Below are 16,940 nucleotides of genomic sequence, written 5' to 3' on the forward strand. Positions count from 1 at the left end.
ATTTTCTCTCCTTATCCTCCCTTCCATCAACCACCCCTTACATGTAACTTCAATCCGTACATTCCTCATCATTTATGTTACATAAGTTAAATAAGCAAGGTTTAGAAAAAAAATTCTCAGAATTTTTAGAATTAGGCTCAATTAACCTGCCGCTAACATTTGTAAATCTGGGATATGGCAGTGCACAATATTTGCGTGCATCTTATCAACAACCAATTTGGAATAGGCACTATTTCTCTTTCCTCTCGATTTTCTCTGTGAATGCAGTCACTAAAATACAACCTATGAATTTCTTTGTTGCTGTTTTCTTTTAATAAAATATAAAATAAAGGGGGGTTTCCTTGTGGAGCACCGCCAGATCAACGACTGTATCTGCTAATTTATTTGCTCATGGAAATGCATTAAAAGCGCACGATTGGAAACTCCCATTTTAATATGGAAATGGATCCTCTACACATCTCTCTCTCTCTCTCTGGAAAAGGCTGCTGCCGCTGGTCCTCTCTCCTCTTTTCCTTTCAAAACCCACGCCGAAGGAAAGAAAGAAAGAAAGGAAAACAAAACCTTCCCTGCTGCGCGCAGACGCAGGACGCAGGACGTCGTACGTGCGATACGAGAGCAGGGGAGTTGGTGGCGGGCGGGAGGGCCGATGTTGGCGAGGGTGGTCGCGGCGGCCGTCCTGGCGCTCGCCGCCGTCGTGGCGTCGGCGTCCGCGGCGGCGGCCGGCGACGCCACGTATCCGGTTCGGTGGGAGGTCGGGTACATGACGGTGGCGCCGCTCGGCGTCTCGCAGAAGGTTCGCGTGCAAGGAACAACAACTGCACTCTCTCTCTCTCTCTCTATCTCTCTCTCTCTCTCTCTCTCTCCCTGTGTGTGTGATGTTGATTCCGTCTTCGGACATGTTCTTTTGTTCTTGAAATTTCAGCAAAAAAAGGTGTCGTTTTTGCCGTTGTTTTGAGGAACTCGTGTTGGAAATGCTACCTTTGCCTGTTTTCCTTCTTCTTCTCCCCCGTGTTGCTAATTCGCGGCCTCGAACGCACGATCCCGTCGTGCTGCCTTCGGTTCCTGTTGCAGGGGGGCGTTGATCTGATGGATTTTTTGTCTTAATTGTTTTCAAGGAATTATTTTATCGTTGTAGGCAAAATAAATAAATAATCTATGCGGGTTTTTGTCTTAATTTGAGACAGAATGACGGCCTTAAATCTCGAAATAAATCTGTAGCGGCCTCGCGAGTTTCTTGTCCTAAAAATAGCAAGTTGCCGTATTGTACTTGACTTTTCATAGATCATCAATCTTTTTGGGGGTTGGATTACTGCCTCTCTTTCTCGAGGTTCTAGCATTAATTTCGTGGAAAAAATAGGTTTTGTTTTTACATCAAATTCGTTTGTTCATTTATTATTCATGCCAAGCAGGAGTATTTTTTACAGCTCCCTTCAGAAAGAAAGGGATTTTTTTACAGAATTTATTTATTCATATCTGGTGTGGATGCAAAATTACAAGTGATGATAAAATTCTTTTTTGCAGGTGATTGCAATCAACAACCAGTTCCCTGGGCCACTCCTGAACGTGACAACCAACTGGAACGTGAGGGTGAACGTCCAAAACAACCTGGATGAGCCTCTCCTCCTCACCTGGTTTGTATCCTACCATCCCAGATTCAAAATAATTATTCCTTCTGCATTGCAATTCTTTTCCATTCTTTAGCTAGATATATGTTGGAATGTACACAAATTTGTGAACATGGCGTGCGAATGAAGGAAATGTACAGCTACATCTTTAGTAGTTTCTGTTATCTGTGACGAATTCCCATCTTTAGCTGTAGTCTCATTTGCATGGTGGCAGGAGTATTAGGCATTGTGTCACGCAAATGCTTTCTCTATTTGGGGACGTTTATAAGCTTATTAATACGATCACGCCGTGGCATAACCATATGTGCACATCACTATGCTTTTTTCCATGTATTTGCTCAACTCATCTGTGGACAATTCTCTGTATCATTAGCTCATACATTTATTGTTGCAGAAAATGCTAACTTCTTTCACTGTCTCTGTAGTTTTGTACAGCCCTTTCTTTCAATACGTATTTCCTATACATCCAGTAATCGCTGTTCTACATATAACAAACAACACGTCAACACCTGAAATGCTTACTCATAAGTAAGTTGGGACATGTTAAAATGCTACTTCTCGAGGGCCCTTTCTGCACATTCCAACATTTAAATGTGCATATGGAGGTCCTTGCGCGCCAATTCTGATCAAGTGAATAACTGGGAGTGCTCTCATCTCATATGTATGGCTGGCAGGGATGGCATCCAGATGAGGATGAACTCATGGCAGGACGGCGTCGCCGGCACCAACTGCCCAATCCCTCCCGGATGGAACTGGACCTACCAGTTCCAGCTCAAGGACCAGATCGGAAGCTTCTTCTACTTCCCTTCGCTCGGCCTACAGCGGGCTGCCGGCGGCTACGGCCCCGTAACCGTCAACAACCGCGCCATTGTGCCCGTCCCCTTCAACCAGCCTGATGGCGACATCACCTTGTTCATCGGAGATTGGTACACCAAGAGCCACACGGTAAGTCCTGATTCTTTGGTTGCAATATTCAGTTTAGTTTTCTTTTCTTTTTGCGAAAAATGTTCAGTTTATTGTCTGTCAGTATTTCATAAATAGTCTGAGAGAACACTGAGTTCTTGACCCCTGACACTATCTTTCTTGATTCCTGGCAGAAGCACATTACCATATAGCGTTGATATGTATTGTTGTTCTGGCAAGATATAGGGAAAATCAATCTAGTATTGATTAGAAATTCATTTCCCGGTTTATTCTTGCCTTAGACCGATAATAATTGGCAAGGGAATAATATGTTTTTACAGCAATAAATACAAGTATATCATCCAATGAGTTGTCTGATCCATGGACTGTGATTTTCTTAAACACTTTGCCTTTGTGCTTGAGAAGTGCTCTCTGTCACTTGCAGGAACTGAGGGACATGCTAGATGATGGCAAGGATCTTGGGATACCTGATGGGATTCTGATAAATGCAAAGGGCCCTTGCAGATATGACACCACACTGGTTCCAGAAGGCCTTCAATATGAGATTGTTGGAGTTGAACCAGGTAACTTGTCTTCGATCACAAAAAAGAATGACCTTCGAATCTGCACTTGTATATATGTGCCCAATTCTCATATTTTCTGGATTATTTCATGTTCCTGGTTTAAGCTAGTTATTTATACCATGTTGTAGTCGACAGCTATTCAAAGTCTCCAGGTATAGTGAATATAATTGTGAACTGTTTGAGTTGGAATTTGGCAAAAATGTGACTAGAAAATGAATTGTATCTAATGCTGAGCACAATAGTATGGCATATTATCGTTGTTACAAAATGGTCAGATTTATTACATATCTTAGCGTGACCTGGAAATTGCACGAGTGAAGGAAACGAGATTAGAAAATTCTAGCTACACTAAGATATCAGTGTCAAGATTGTTAACATACACCTTCCTGATAGTTATCAGCACCACTGCTCCCACACTCTATCATATGAAGTATAATACTCCAAAAACCCAATGCTCTAAACAGGCAAAACATATTGCTTCCGCGTTCACAATGTTGGCACCTCAACCAGCCTGAACTTCAGAATCCAGAACCACAACATGCGTCTCGTAGAGGCTGAAGGAACATACACTTATCAGCAGAATTACACCAACCTCGACATACATGTCGGACAGTCGTACTCTTTCTTGGTGAGCATGGACCAAAATGCAAGCACAGACTATTACATTGTGGCAAGCCCGAGGTTTGTGAGCAGCGAAGCTCGCTGGCACGATGTCAATGGTGTAGCAATCCTGCAGTACTCAAACTCCAAAGGCAGTGCTTCTGGCCCCCTCCCTGATGCTCCAGATGACTTCTACGACAAGTACTATTCCATGAACCAGGCAAGGTCTATCAGGTCAGTGACTGATGGATGACTTGACAACATTGCTGTAATAATATTTTGTTCATGTAACTTAGAAACATGTTTGTTCTTAACCATCAACTCTTGAAACTTGTCTCCATGATGAGTCCTTGCATTGTTGTTCCAGGATGAATGTGAGTTCCGGTGCTGCACGTCCAAATCCACAGGGATCATTCCGCTACGGCTCGATCAACATCACGCAGACCTTTGTCTTGAAGAACGAGTCGCCCTTGCGCATTGACGGGAAGCGTCGAAGGACGATAAACAGAGTGTCATACTCACCTCCTGAGACTCCACTGAGGCTTGCTGATCTCCACAACCTTACTGGGGTCTACAAAACTGACTTCCCCACAATGCCAAGCAATGCGCCACCAAGGAGGGCTTCATCTGTGCTAAATGCTTCTTACAAGGGCTTCCTCGAGATGGTCTTCCAGAACAATGAAACCGATGTTCAGACCTACCATCTGGATGGTTATTCATTCTTTGTAGTCGGGTATGCAACATTCTTTGTAGGATACACTTTGTATAGTCTTGAAACCAGCGAGTAGTTACTCATGTAAATGGGCACTATCATGTTGTGAATTCCAGGATGGACTATGGTGAGTGGACGCCAAACAGCAGGGGTTCATACAACAAGTGGGATGCCATCTCTCGCAGTACTACACAGGTAAAAGACATCATCTGACCATCATGTGTCAAAGCCATACTACACTTGTGAAGACAAATGCATTCATGGTCATTCTGATACACAATTCTCTTCTTCTTTTTCTTTTCCATTCCAAATCAACATCAGGTCTTCCCAGGAGGGTGGACTGCGGTTCTGGTGTCGCTCGACAACGTAGGCATCTGGAATATACGTGCCGAAAAGCTGGACAATTGGTACAATGGGCAAGAGGTTTATGTGAAAGTTGCTGATCCACTGGGCTACAACGTCACCGAAATGATCGCTCCAGACAACACTCTCTACTGTGGTCTGCTGGAACACTTGCAAAAGTATGTCCTGAGCTGAAACACTTGATTTACCCTCTACTGCACCCCCGCTCTTGCGCTGCAATTTCTTACTGTGCCTTTTTATTGTGAAAACCTTTCAGGCCACAGATACATGAGACAAGCAAGAAGTCATCAGGGCATGCCGTAGCTCGATGGAGCACCCAGCTTCTCGCAACCGTGTCATTGATTGTCACGGCTGTGATTGGCAGTTAAATTTGACAAACTGCGAAAAGTTGTTAGTTAGGAATCGTGGGGATTGATAGAACATACATGGGGACGTCAACCATATATAGACTGTAACAGGATGCGTTTTAAATTTTCCTACAGATTCTAATGGTGACTATTAAGTTCTTGAGAAGCACTTTGCCAAAGGCCAAAGTATTTATACTTGGAAATGAAACGCTGTTAGTTTCTTTACTTGTACGTGTTCTCTTCTAGTCCTTGATGCTTGATTTACTGGTGACTGCTGCTAACCTATGAGCAATTGGAATTTATACTGAATTTTGTGCATGATGAATGCATTTGCATAAATACGTATACCCGAGCAGTGCAACAAATGCAATTTCATTGATGGATATACTTGTAGACATGTTATTGAGTAGATTTAGCACTTGTAAACCTGTTCCTTAAGAACAAGGAAACTCACATGATCAGGCTTTAGAAAACAAGATGACCTTGTTTAGGCGTCTTCCTGTCAAAGTAGTGGACAGTGGAAAGATCAATACTCCCTCTGTTCACAAATAGTATAAGATGTTCTAACTTTTTTCTAATTTGGATGTATATAGACGCATTTTAGTGTGTTTCTTCACTCATTACTCATTTCAGTTCGTGAATGGAGGGAGTACTTGTTAAGAGTTTGCATCTCCATTGACACCCACACTCCCTTTGGACCTCTCAACGACTCCGAATAGAGGAGGCGAGTAGGTGCATTAGCCTCTTTTCAGTGTCTGCAACTCAAGAGCCTCATCACTTGCTGAAGAAGCAACTTGGTTATGACCACCTTATTTCCATTGAAATTATTGTGGCCTACTAAGCGTTCTAGTTCTAGGTCCATCCAAACATCTGTATTCCACAAATCATCTAGTACAAGCATGCATTCTCTGTTGCAATGTTCACCCAAGGATTTCTACGAGATCTCTCCCGCTAATTGTATCAAATGGACATGCACCTTTCAGGATGTTCCGAATCATCTTCCCTTATGATCGCATGCACATCCAACTTCTGCGATACTGTGATCCAAATATGACAATCAAAGTGGTCAAGTCTTTATGATCAATGACAAGAGTGGTTATCATAGATCGTCCCATGCATGCCCCAAAGGGTGATGACCGAGGTCCAACTTGTTCTTGCAGCTAACCATTGTATCAGCATTATTTTTCTCCTTCAATACCCACCATCTCATCAGCTGGGTAAGAAAGATAAAGAGGAGTCTTCCGTGTTGGTTGAAACTCTACTACCACCAGGCAGTTGAATCTCATACTGAACACGCAAATTCCGGAGATTCCGCAGTCTTAAGCAATAAAAAATATCACACTGCGCTTTTAAGTCTACAAGCTTTACTTATTCAGTTATTTAGAGAAACTAGATTACATTTATCACTAATACGATAGTAATAGATTGTCGACTTCAGTGTTCCTCAGGCCACCCCAAAACAACAGAGGAACATAAATATACCAGTTAGAGGAACTTAAGTTACTCAATTGAACATCGGTTACCAGCTGACTGGTTAGTGATTAACATATTCCCCAAAACCAACATCGGCATTTTGTGGCTCATCACTTTCCTTAGAAGGAGGGAAAACACGCAAAATTTTAGTACATCATACATGGACGACCAATTGATCCACCCACTTTTGGAAGATCTTGTCGCAATCGGCCCATGCCAGGCATGCTGTTAGTTGCCTCCCCCAGAAGAAACAAAAGAAACTGCATAATGCGAACAGAGATATGATGAGTCCATCAATTCAAGACCATGATATGTCGATGTGTGATTGTATTAGTAACTGCTGAGCGACTCCATTGGCTCAGGCGCACAGATGTGCTTTTCATTCCTGATGTGGCTATAGATGATCTGAGGAAACTCTATCTCATCCATGTCTCCCTGGTGATTAGTAGTCTTGAAGACGGTCCAACTACATCCAAAGCTGTCATCCATTTTTATGCCAAAAAAAGCTGCCATCAATTTGCCTGATTGCCTAAAAGCAGTTTGACTTTCAAGAGCTTGACCTTGACAAGGGAAGTATACAACATCTATGGAGTACACATCATGTTGCAAAGTCAGTCATCTTCTAGCTTTCGACAAATTGTCATCCCGTCCCCAATTGGCACCTACAAATTACTCGTCCTTTGTTAATTAAGATCAAGTACTAAGTAAAACATGAGAAGGATGATGCACCAAATGTATAAGCATATCGGGGCGAAAGCCTTTTTCGGTAATGTATCAGCATATCAAATAAAATTTTGAAACAGTTGAACAAATACAGATATAGTATGCACAAAATAAACTAAATCCTAAGGTCCACAAAGTAAACTAAATCCTAAGGTCCACAAGATATGTATGAGAGCAGTATGAACATGTCACAATATCAGGAAAATAAATTTCTGAAATTTGGTTTTGTACTGCACTACTACGACACATTATTGCTGGTGCCCCTCACATGCTCTAAACAACAGACTAAAGTACAGATATCCCAAGAATTTACAACCAACAGTTGAAAATGGTGACTAATAAGTAAACAAGTATGAGATGGACAGACATATGAGAGAGAGAGCTACCATGCTGATAGTGACACGTTTATCCTCCAAAAGTTTCTTATTGAAGTCCCTTATACTGATAGTATTTGGGTCATTCACCTAAGGAAAAAATGCCAAAAGTGTTATCTAATCTAATATAAAATCTACCATGTAACACCTTTATCATGTCATAGCTCAAAAGAAAGAAAACAGAACTCACTAGCGGATCAGCAACCCTTCCATACCATAGGACATTGTCCATTACAATTAAACCACCAACTCTTACCTGAAACATAACAAACATAGATATATATAATGCTCATCATATAGAAAACATAAATGCTACGATCGCTGTGTATGAAAATTGTAGCTAAAATCATAAAAGGTTTGCCATGGGGAATCTTGTATGAAACTATGAGAGAACACTATGGCAATCATAAGCTGAAAGAACACAGGTATTATATCTGAACAAGCAAACCAAAAAGGTAAACTGCATTTAGAATCTTACTAGCTTAAGTAGAAGTTCAAAATATTCCTCGTACATTCTCTTGTCTGCATCAACGAATGCAAAGTCATAACTAGAAAAACAAATGATTAGTTAGAACATGTAAACGGTCAACTAATAAGATGAAGGGTTATACCATACAGAAGTTATTATACCTGGAAGCTTCACCGCATTCGAGCAATGACCTTAGGGAATCTACAGCTAAAGTATGCTTGACATCCACCTAAGCAATTTTTAGACAGGTAAGCACAGAATCTAGCATACAAGACTACAGATTAGTCCTTGCATACTGGTACGCTATACATTCTAGGAGATCCCAAAAAGGGCCAATATTTCAATTGTAGGTTTTAGAAAACAAAAGGAGGCAATTATTATTGGTTAACCCTACACCTACCTATGAAACGAATGTGAAGTAGTATATGTTGGTAATCCTAATTTCAGAAACTATAACTACATAAGTACAAGGTTAAATAAATCTAATAACAGAGGCATGGAAAATACTCCCTCCGTCCCAAAATAAGTGTCTTAACTTTAGTATAACTTTGTACTAAACTTAGTACAAAGTTGAGACACCTATTTTGGAACGGAGGGAGTAAATCATAATGAATAAAGGAGGGAGAAGTGAAACTAAAAAGAAGGTTTTGTTGTCCTCCCCATTTCTGAGTTTCCCTCCATTATCTAAATGGTTGAGAAATTTAACGTTAAACCAAAAATATGTTGTCCAACCTACTGAAAGTTACATGCAATTAACTGAAAATTACATGCTATGGACCATGAAGTAAACTACAAGTAGATAGAATGATGTAGTTAAGTTGTTACCACCAACTGATCATATCAAGCAAGAGGCTGAAAACAATCACCTTGTGTGCAACCCCAGCAAGCTGATAGTATCTCTTGGCAACTTCTAGAGACCTTTCATCCCTTTCACAAGCAACCAAACGACCTGATTCAGGAAGTGCTAATGCGACAGCTAGTGACGAATATCCCTGCAAAAAGATTAAGCAATGCTAAAATAAGCTCAGTGCATTTCCAACGATCTTGTTACTTCTGTTCTGTACAAGAGTATCTCCTTCACAAGGTCTGAAATGATTATCAGTAATTGCAGCACTTGACAAGTTGACATGCACAATGCACAATCCATGGGTATGTTGTCAAAATACTGCTCAAGGGAGGATGTAAGATAGGCTTTTAGTATCAGCAAAATACCATTCGAAGGTTTATTGTGCATATGCTTTTCAGAAGATACAGTACCCAAGGATGATTTGCTGACCGACTCATGCACACTAGTTATTGTTCGCACATTCTACGTTTAGTTTGCTAGTGCTAGGATAACACATCAGCAATTACTAGTTTAGTACAATAAGTATATACGTCAATACAGCATCCTTTGGTTACAACTTACAAGTACTGATAAGTGTTTACTTGCTGGGGGTGGAAAACTGGAAGGCAAGAAAATCCAGATTAAAAAACAATTGGCTCACATACAGTATAGACGCCAACTTCAATACATCGGTCTGCACCAAGAATTTGCACAAGCATTGCCAGAAGCTGAGCCTGTGCGGGAGAAACCTAGCAAGAGAAAGCAATCAGCTTATACTGAACTTTGGTAAAGTATCTACATATTTTTCAAGAATGAAAACAATGTATAGTATATCATCAAACTGAGACAGTGGTATACACATGCATTCCAAGCATGCCCCGAATACACACAAGTTTGAACTTGCTAAAATAGCAAGACCATAGTAAGGCATTTCTGAAGTTACGAAAATAAAAGTGGAAAATGCCACACTGGATCTATAGTCAACCGGAACGTGAGTTTTTTCAAGTCTTAACGCATGAGTAGAGGACAGAGGTGCCACAACAAGGCAGCTTGAGTTGCACTGTTGTGGATGCAATGCAGGTAGTCTTAGAATTAGATGCGTCATGCATGCACGCACTCTCAACTCAATGCAACGTAAGCGGCTATGCGCAGTTGAGTTCATGTGTCATGTGTGCTGCCTATGTACCTGCATCTGGCTCCCCCTCATGGATGCCGTCTCTTCCCGCAGATCCCGAAGCACCTAACGATCACACAGGGTAAGGGCAGGATAAACAAGCACACGCTGGGTCAGAGCCGCGGCGAACAGCAGCGAATTTGTGGGGACGGAAAGGGGGAGGGAAGGGGGCGCACGGGGTGCTCGCGGACGTTGGAGAGGAGGTAGTCGTAGAGCGGCGGGTCCATGCCCAGCTGCTTCCGCCCGCGCCGCGCCTCCTCTACCGCCAGTGCCGTCATAGCAGCCGAGGAGGGGGAGGAGGAGCACAGGCTGCGGCGGCGGCGGGGGCGGGGGCATGGCGGAGAGCAGTGTCCGAGTGGAGGGGAGGTGGCAGCGGAAGCCAGGGCTCGGGCTTGAGGAGGCCCGACGCCGAGTCCGAGAGTCGCGGCCGCAAACGCCGCCGGAGGAGGAAGGGAGGGGGATACGGCCCAGCGACGCATCGCGTTTGCGCTTTTTCTCCAGCACTCAAGCGGCATTGGCTGACGAGACGCGGATTAGCTTAGCGTCTCCGAGCATGGTTTTCAAAATCGGACTTAAGAACGAGCCGGTGAGCCTCCCAGTTTACGTTTTAATCGATCGAATCGTTTGTTCTTCGGTTTAATCACAGTGAGATATGTACGAATATAAGGGCATCTCCGACGCCGACTCGTAAATTTCCTCCCGTTCACGGACTGGGACTAGACCACGAACACAGATACGGAAAGCCGTCATCCAACGTTACCCGTATACAATTTAACTTGTATTTGAACTAATCGGACAGAATTTATGTAAATCGGCCGATATTCATCAAAATTCGAATAGAAAATAGCACAAATCATCCATACATAGCATGCAAATTAAATCTAGTACAACAATGTCTTAAATTCGACTAGATTAACTTGATGTCCAACATCTTTTTTATCAACAGATCATGCCCTCCCACGCATACTCCTCCTTCAGCTTCATCCAACAATGTGTACGTAAATGACCGTCCCTCTGTGATGTGGTACATCAGCAGCGCGTGCGGGCTACATAATGTGTACACCAGCATTGAGTGAATGAATCAATCAACAAGTTGAGCAAGAGAAAGCAAAACTTACGATCCCGTCTTCTGCCGCGTGCAATGGTCACCTTGCCTCCAGCTGACAAACCACGTTACAAAATTTGATGACACTAGTCTGGATAGCGTACCAGCGATACGATAACGACCTCACACTGCGTTGTTGAATGATGTACATGTCGTAGGGCGCAATGTGCTTTCGTGCGTGGTGAAACGATTCATGCACTTGATGCTAGAAGGTACCACCCCCCTCCTGCCTACAAAATCCGCAGATAAGGTCAACTACGCATCGTACAACAACTCATCCTCCATGTCGAGTAGCTCGCCATCCTTTGTACTCTAAAAACGACATAGCGTTAAAAAAAGCTCAATGGCATTTGACTAAACACCTGCCGAGCGTGGTGTCCGCCATGAAGGCCATCTACATGGGGCAGAGTGTACCTGGGTACAAATGGCTCTAGGGTGGACAGCACCGTCGTAGAGACAAGCGGGCACGTCGGTGCTGGTTGCGGACGTCCGGCAATGCCTATGTGGCGGACGGAGACGTACAACAGCGGCGGCGGAGGTGGAGGGTGCGGATGCAAAGCAAGGGGGAGAAGGGACGGAGTGGAAGTGTAACATCCCAATTTTCAATTTGGATGTTAATCATCAGGTCATCATATGCATCCATGCTCTTTGCATTTTTAATTTGGTATATTTGGTCATTTTTGATCCAATAGACCTTAAGCAACTCAAGGATCAATTGAGAGAGTTGGAGGTTTTTCAAAATATCCATTTTTGAATTTTCAAAATTGGTAAATTGGATCAAGGTGATTTTGTTTGAAATTTTTTTCAATTATTTCAAAATAAAAAAACAATGAGAGAAGATAATATGACTTCTTCAAAACAGAGGAAATAATGGAAATTTAATTTTAAACAAAAAATATTTATTTTATTTGATTTTTATTTGAGATTTTACTCGGTTAAATTAGGAAAAATTGCATTTTAATTCAGAAAAATGTTCATGTTGTCCTAAATATTAAGAGACGACCGTGAAAGTTATTTTTGGAATTTTTAGGATTTTTTTTTTGGATTTTTCCATTTGGCGAAATTATTAAAAAAACTTTTCCCTTGGATCGAACTGGGCCAACGGCCCAGCCGGCCCGCGGCCGCCGCCTCCGTCGCCGTGCCCTCTCCTCTAAGCCGCCCCTCCCCGGGCTTTATAAGCCGAGGCCCCGCCACCCCGTCCTTATCATCACCGCCGCCGCAGCCCCGCCTCCCGCCGCTTTGCGCCACCGCTGCCACGCCGCTGCCTCGCCGCGTCGCCGCCGCTACCCCGCGTCGCTGTCCGCCGCCGATGCCGCTGCCTCTCGCCGCTCGCCGGAGGAAGCCGCCGCCGCCGGTTTCTTTTGCCGAACCGGTAAAAACCGAACTGCCCGCCCCGTTTTTTTGGTTTATTCGTTTAGATCGGTTTTAATTTTTTAGGGTTCGCTAATTAGCGAACATTCACCCGATCTTCTCTGTTAGCGAACGAATTCGTTTGTTAGTTTCTGTTAGCGAACGTTCGTTTGTTAGGTTTTTCTTTTTAGTTTTATTTTTTTCGGCCAGGGACCTATCCATAATTACTTTCATCGCAGATTAGTCCGTGATCTTCAAACCTTCGCTACTTTTTGCTCGTTTATCCAAATCCAGTGAAACCAACGCCAAAATCTTCGTCTCGATCCCCTCTATTCAGATAAAGAACTTGAACATGATTTTGAAAATTTAAAATTTGGTTTCAAGAAGATTTGAATTTGAACTTCTTTTGATTATAGTTTGAGTTTCGTAGCTCCGATTCGATTGATTCTTTTTGCAAATCGAAGCTCTTCGTTCGAACTTTCTGTTTAGATCTTTTCTTTTGGGTTTTACCTTTGCATCTTATGCTTGAGTGCTTATGTATGCCATTGTTTGTTCACGATAGAGTTTCCGGAGTGCGAGGCTTGCTACTACGAATCACTAGGGTTTTATGATCGTCAACAAGGCAAGTAACACTTTGATCATATCCCTTTATTACCCAGGTTTTATGCATTAGTTTCAACCCTCAAACATTGCATGAGTAGGACTTTGATAACATGTGGGTATTGGGAAGTAGATGATGAGGTAGGAACCTATTGTTCTTAAATTCAAACCTTGGGTGTTACTACGTTATGCTTATACTGTTTTGCTATGCTAGTAGACGTGGTTTGGGTTGAGAGAATTCATGAAAGATGTGAGAGTTATTATTAACCAAGGGAACTTAAGGTGGCTACTTTAATACACATCTGGGTGGATTGGTTGTGGGCACCTGGGGATATACCAGTGTTGTCTAAGGAGATCCCGGGGAACTCGTGTGATCATCCTATGGTTTGCCACCCAAGCTCAAAGGGATCATATTGTTATTCATGCTGGAAACTCCCGTGTGCAGCCACAAACCATTATGGGCTCTGGCATAATTGAGTATGTTGTGTGACCTCTTTCAGTGGTAGGCTAGCAGATGTAGGAGATGTAGGTGGTACTGTCTACCCATAGTAAAGAGTTAATGCTTCTGAAAGACTGTGTCTCGGTCATCCATTTCTCAAACATCATGTAGTGCGAGAAATCCAACGGAGGAGATCGAGTCTTGTGGGGAAAAGTGCGCAAACCTCTGCAGAGTGTACAAACTAATCATGGTTAGCCGTGCCCCCGGTTATGGACATCTTGAGTATCTGGTACTTGAATTATTATGTTGATCTCATCACTCTACTTAATTAATTTGTCGGGTTTTTAATTCCTAATTTTGGTATTGAGTTGGGGTTACCTTCTCAATGATTTCAATAGACTATGTAGTTAAATAAAATATATTCCTTTTTGTAGGGAAAAACTAGCTTTATGCAAATGATAACCATAGAGCCTCCACCAGCCATATATGCATGTAGTGTTAGCTGTTATTCTGTTCATTGCTCTATAGTGTTATCTTGCCAGCATATTCCATGTGCTGACCTACACAGGCTGCAATGTATCATGTTGCAGAGTTTTCAGACGAAGAGTAAGGTGCGCTAGGTCGTAGTCGTGCACTCAACATTGCCGTGGAGTTGGATGGACTCGTTTATCTTCGAAGCTTCCGCAATTATCTTATTTAGATGGCCTTCGGCCATATTATTGTGATAAGTACTATTTTTGAGACTCTCGATCTAATAAGTGTGTGATTGAACTCTGCAATAAATCCTTGAGTACTGTGTGTGTCAGCAATACCGATCCAGGGATGACACTTAAGCACAGAGACTTGACCGTCTGAGGTCGGGTCGCTACAAGATGGTATCAGAGCATACGCTGACTGTAGGACGCGACCACTAGGACAAACCACATGATACTCTCCTCTACTCATTTATGACTCTTCTCCATTTCTACTCTATAGATGGCAGACCCAAGGAACAAGTTCACTCAACCGGATGACGACACCCCTTTCGGACGACACTTGAATGAAGTCACTAGGTACCTGAGCATCGGCATACCAAGCTTCACCAGGACCTACACCGCCACTTTACCCGAAGAGGAGCGCTGGATGATTCGACTTCATGTTCCAGGAAGGACGTTCGCGCCAGTTACCGAGCCCATAGAGTTTTCCTTTGATGCACCAACCTGGAGTCTAGGAAAGAGCATGGCCGCCCACATCGCCATTGGACGCATCGGCGAGGTATACAACAAGGATCTTAAGGACACTATCTACCAGATATGTGGACGCCGAGATGAGAAATGGGAGATGATTTGCACCAGGAGGGATAAATCCATTGCACCCTACATCCAGGAGTTAAATCAGCACATTCGTCGTCAGGAGAACCAAATGTGCGCCAATATGATAGACATGAAGAAGGTGATGACCAGGAACATGGAGCTAGAAGAGTAACTCAAGTCTACACGCGATGGATATGAAGAAGAAATTGATGTACTACTGGAGAAGAATGAAGACCTAAAGAAGAAGCTAGGAATATTCATGGGTGATCCCGAGCCTGAGGAGGACATCCATTCTGAAGACTACATCATACTAGATGACACCGACTCCGACCCCGACAGCAATGATGATTATGAAGACAAAGCTGGAGCAGATATCATGGAGTCATCCACCGATCAAAATTTCTAGTCGACCACCATATTATCAGCAGTGTTCTCCCATGTATATAGTAATAGTCCAAGTATTATGTAATGCTAGCTTAGATCGATTGTATGATCTTGTTTGAATTGAGTGGTGTGAAATGAATATGTTTGTCTCATGTGCATATGGGTAGTGATTTCTCTTTAGACCTCACTCTATTCTGTTCTCACCCCTCTAAAACCTATCAGATGCCTCCGAGACATGACCCCGGATTTATCTTCCCACCGGAGCTCACTCAGTTGATCCAACAACAGAATGCCTTGATGCAGTTGCTAGTCCAGAACCAAGGAAACAACAACAACCCACCGCCACCACCTCCAGTGGACAACTTAGCCCGTTTTCTGAGGTTAAATCCGCCGGTGTTCTCTAGTAGCACCGAGCCGATTGTTGCTGATGACTGGCCCCGCAAGATTGGAAGGGAGCTGACCACCGCAGGCTGGACAGATGCTGAGAAGGTGCGCTTTGCCGCACTTCAACTGGATGGACCCGCAGCCTCATGGTGGGAGAATTACACAGCCACTTTCCCCGTGGCGAATATCACTTGGGATCAGTTTCAGCAAGCATTCCGCACCGCACATGTTTTAGCTAGAGCCATGAGTATGAAGAAGCGTGAGTTTCGCAACTTGCGCCAGGGGAACTGTACTGTGACACAGTACGTGGATGAGTTCAGCAAGTTAGCTCACTATGCCCCAGATGATGTGGCCACAGATGCCGCGAAGCAGGAGAAGTTTATTGAAGGGCTGAATGATGAGCTGAGTATGCAGTTGATGGTGGCAACATTCGCCAACTACCAGGAGTTGGTAGATAGGGCCCTCATGATTGAAGGCAAGCAGCAGCAGATTGAGAACCGCAAACGGAAGTATGGACAGGGGAAGTACAACTCTGGAGCTCAACAGAAGTGAAAGTGCGTTATATCGACTAGAGGGGGGGGGGGTGAATAGGCGATTTTTATAAATTCTTCACTGAGGAATTTGTGGGTGAGGAAATTCCTTAGCGAAGAACTACTTGCAGCGGAATAAGTACTCAAGAGTATGCATAGCAGAGCACAAGCATAGTCATCATGCTGAAATGAAAACAAGCACAGAGTACAGAAAGCGTAAACACAGGATAACACAGGATGAAGACAAACAGACTGAGGAAATTGAACTGAGAAAATTGAGAAAGTCTTCAGTCAAAGTCTTCAAACACAGATATGAACAATTGCACAACACAGGAATGAGGAAATGAAAGAGTTGAGGAAATGGAACCAGTTGGCTTGGTGAAGACAATGATTTGGTGGACCAGTTCCAATTGTTGTCTCAGTTGTAGGTCTGGTTGGAGCGGCTAGGTATTTAAACCTGAGGACACCCAGTCCCGGACACACAGTCCTCACCGTATTCTCCTTGAACTAAGGTCACATAGACCTCGTCCAATCACTCGTGGTAAGTCTTCAGGTGACTTCCAAACCTTCACAAACTCGGTCACTCGGCGATCCACAATTTCCTCTTGGATGCTCTAGACCATGACGCCTAACCGTCTGGAAGAAGCACAGTCTTCAAAGGTAACAAGCGTCGGATCCACGCA

The 16,940-nt window shown here is 43.3% G+C and overlaps 2 protein-coding genes across 2 annotated transcripts; one reads left to right on the forward strand and one right to left on the reverse strand.

Annotated features, from left to right (window-relative positions):
- The first annotated feature begins 501 nt into the window (after positions 1-501).
- On the forward strand, positions 502-5,359 carry LOC109771737 (monocopper oxidase-like protein SKU5). The gene is made up of 9 exons (XM_020330433.4): positions 502-793; positions 1,522-1,631; positions 2,300-2,570; positions 2,974-3,112; positions 3,577-3,946; positions 4,080-4,445; positions 4,541-4,619; positions 4,746-4,945; positions 5,044-5,359. The coding sequence occupies exons 1-9, from the start codon at positions 647-649 to the stop codon at positions 5,153-5,155; spliced, it is 1,794 nt and encodes a 597-aa protein (XP_020186022.1). The 5' UTR covers positions 502-646; the 3' UTR covers positions 5,156-5,359.
- A 1,254-nt stretch (positions 5,360-6,613) lies between these two features.
- On the reverse strand, positions 6,614-10,745 carry LOC109771736 (uncharacterized). Its single transcript, XM_020330431.4, has 9 exons — positions 10,350-10,745; positions 10,186-10,239; positions 9,665-9,748; positions 9,040-9,165; positions 8,335-8,402; positions 8,183-8,252; positions 7,895-7,960; positions 7,717-7,794; positions 6,614-7,269 (listed from the first exon to the last, which is right to left on the reverse strand). Exons 1-9 carry the CDS (start codon positions 10,686-10,688, stop codon positions 7,219-7,221), a joined length of 936 nt encoding a protein of 311 aa, XP_020186020.1. The 5' UTR covers positions 10,689-10,745; the 3' UTR covers positions 6,614-7,218.
- Between the last annotated feature and the right edge of the window lie 6,195 nt (positions 10,746-16,940).

The sequence above is a fragment of the Aegilops tauschii genome, chromosome 7 (assembly GCF_002575655.3).
Source record: "Aegilops tauschii subsp. strangulata cultivar AL8/78 chromosome 7, Aet v6.0, whole genome shotgun sequence".
In the NCBI taxonomy this organism is placed as follows: domain Eukaryota; kingdom Viridiplantae; phylum Streptophyta; class Magnoliopsida; order Poales; family Poaceae; genus Aegilops; species Aegilops tauschii.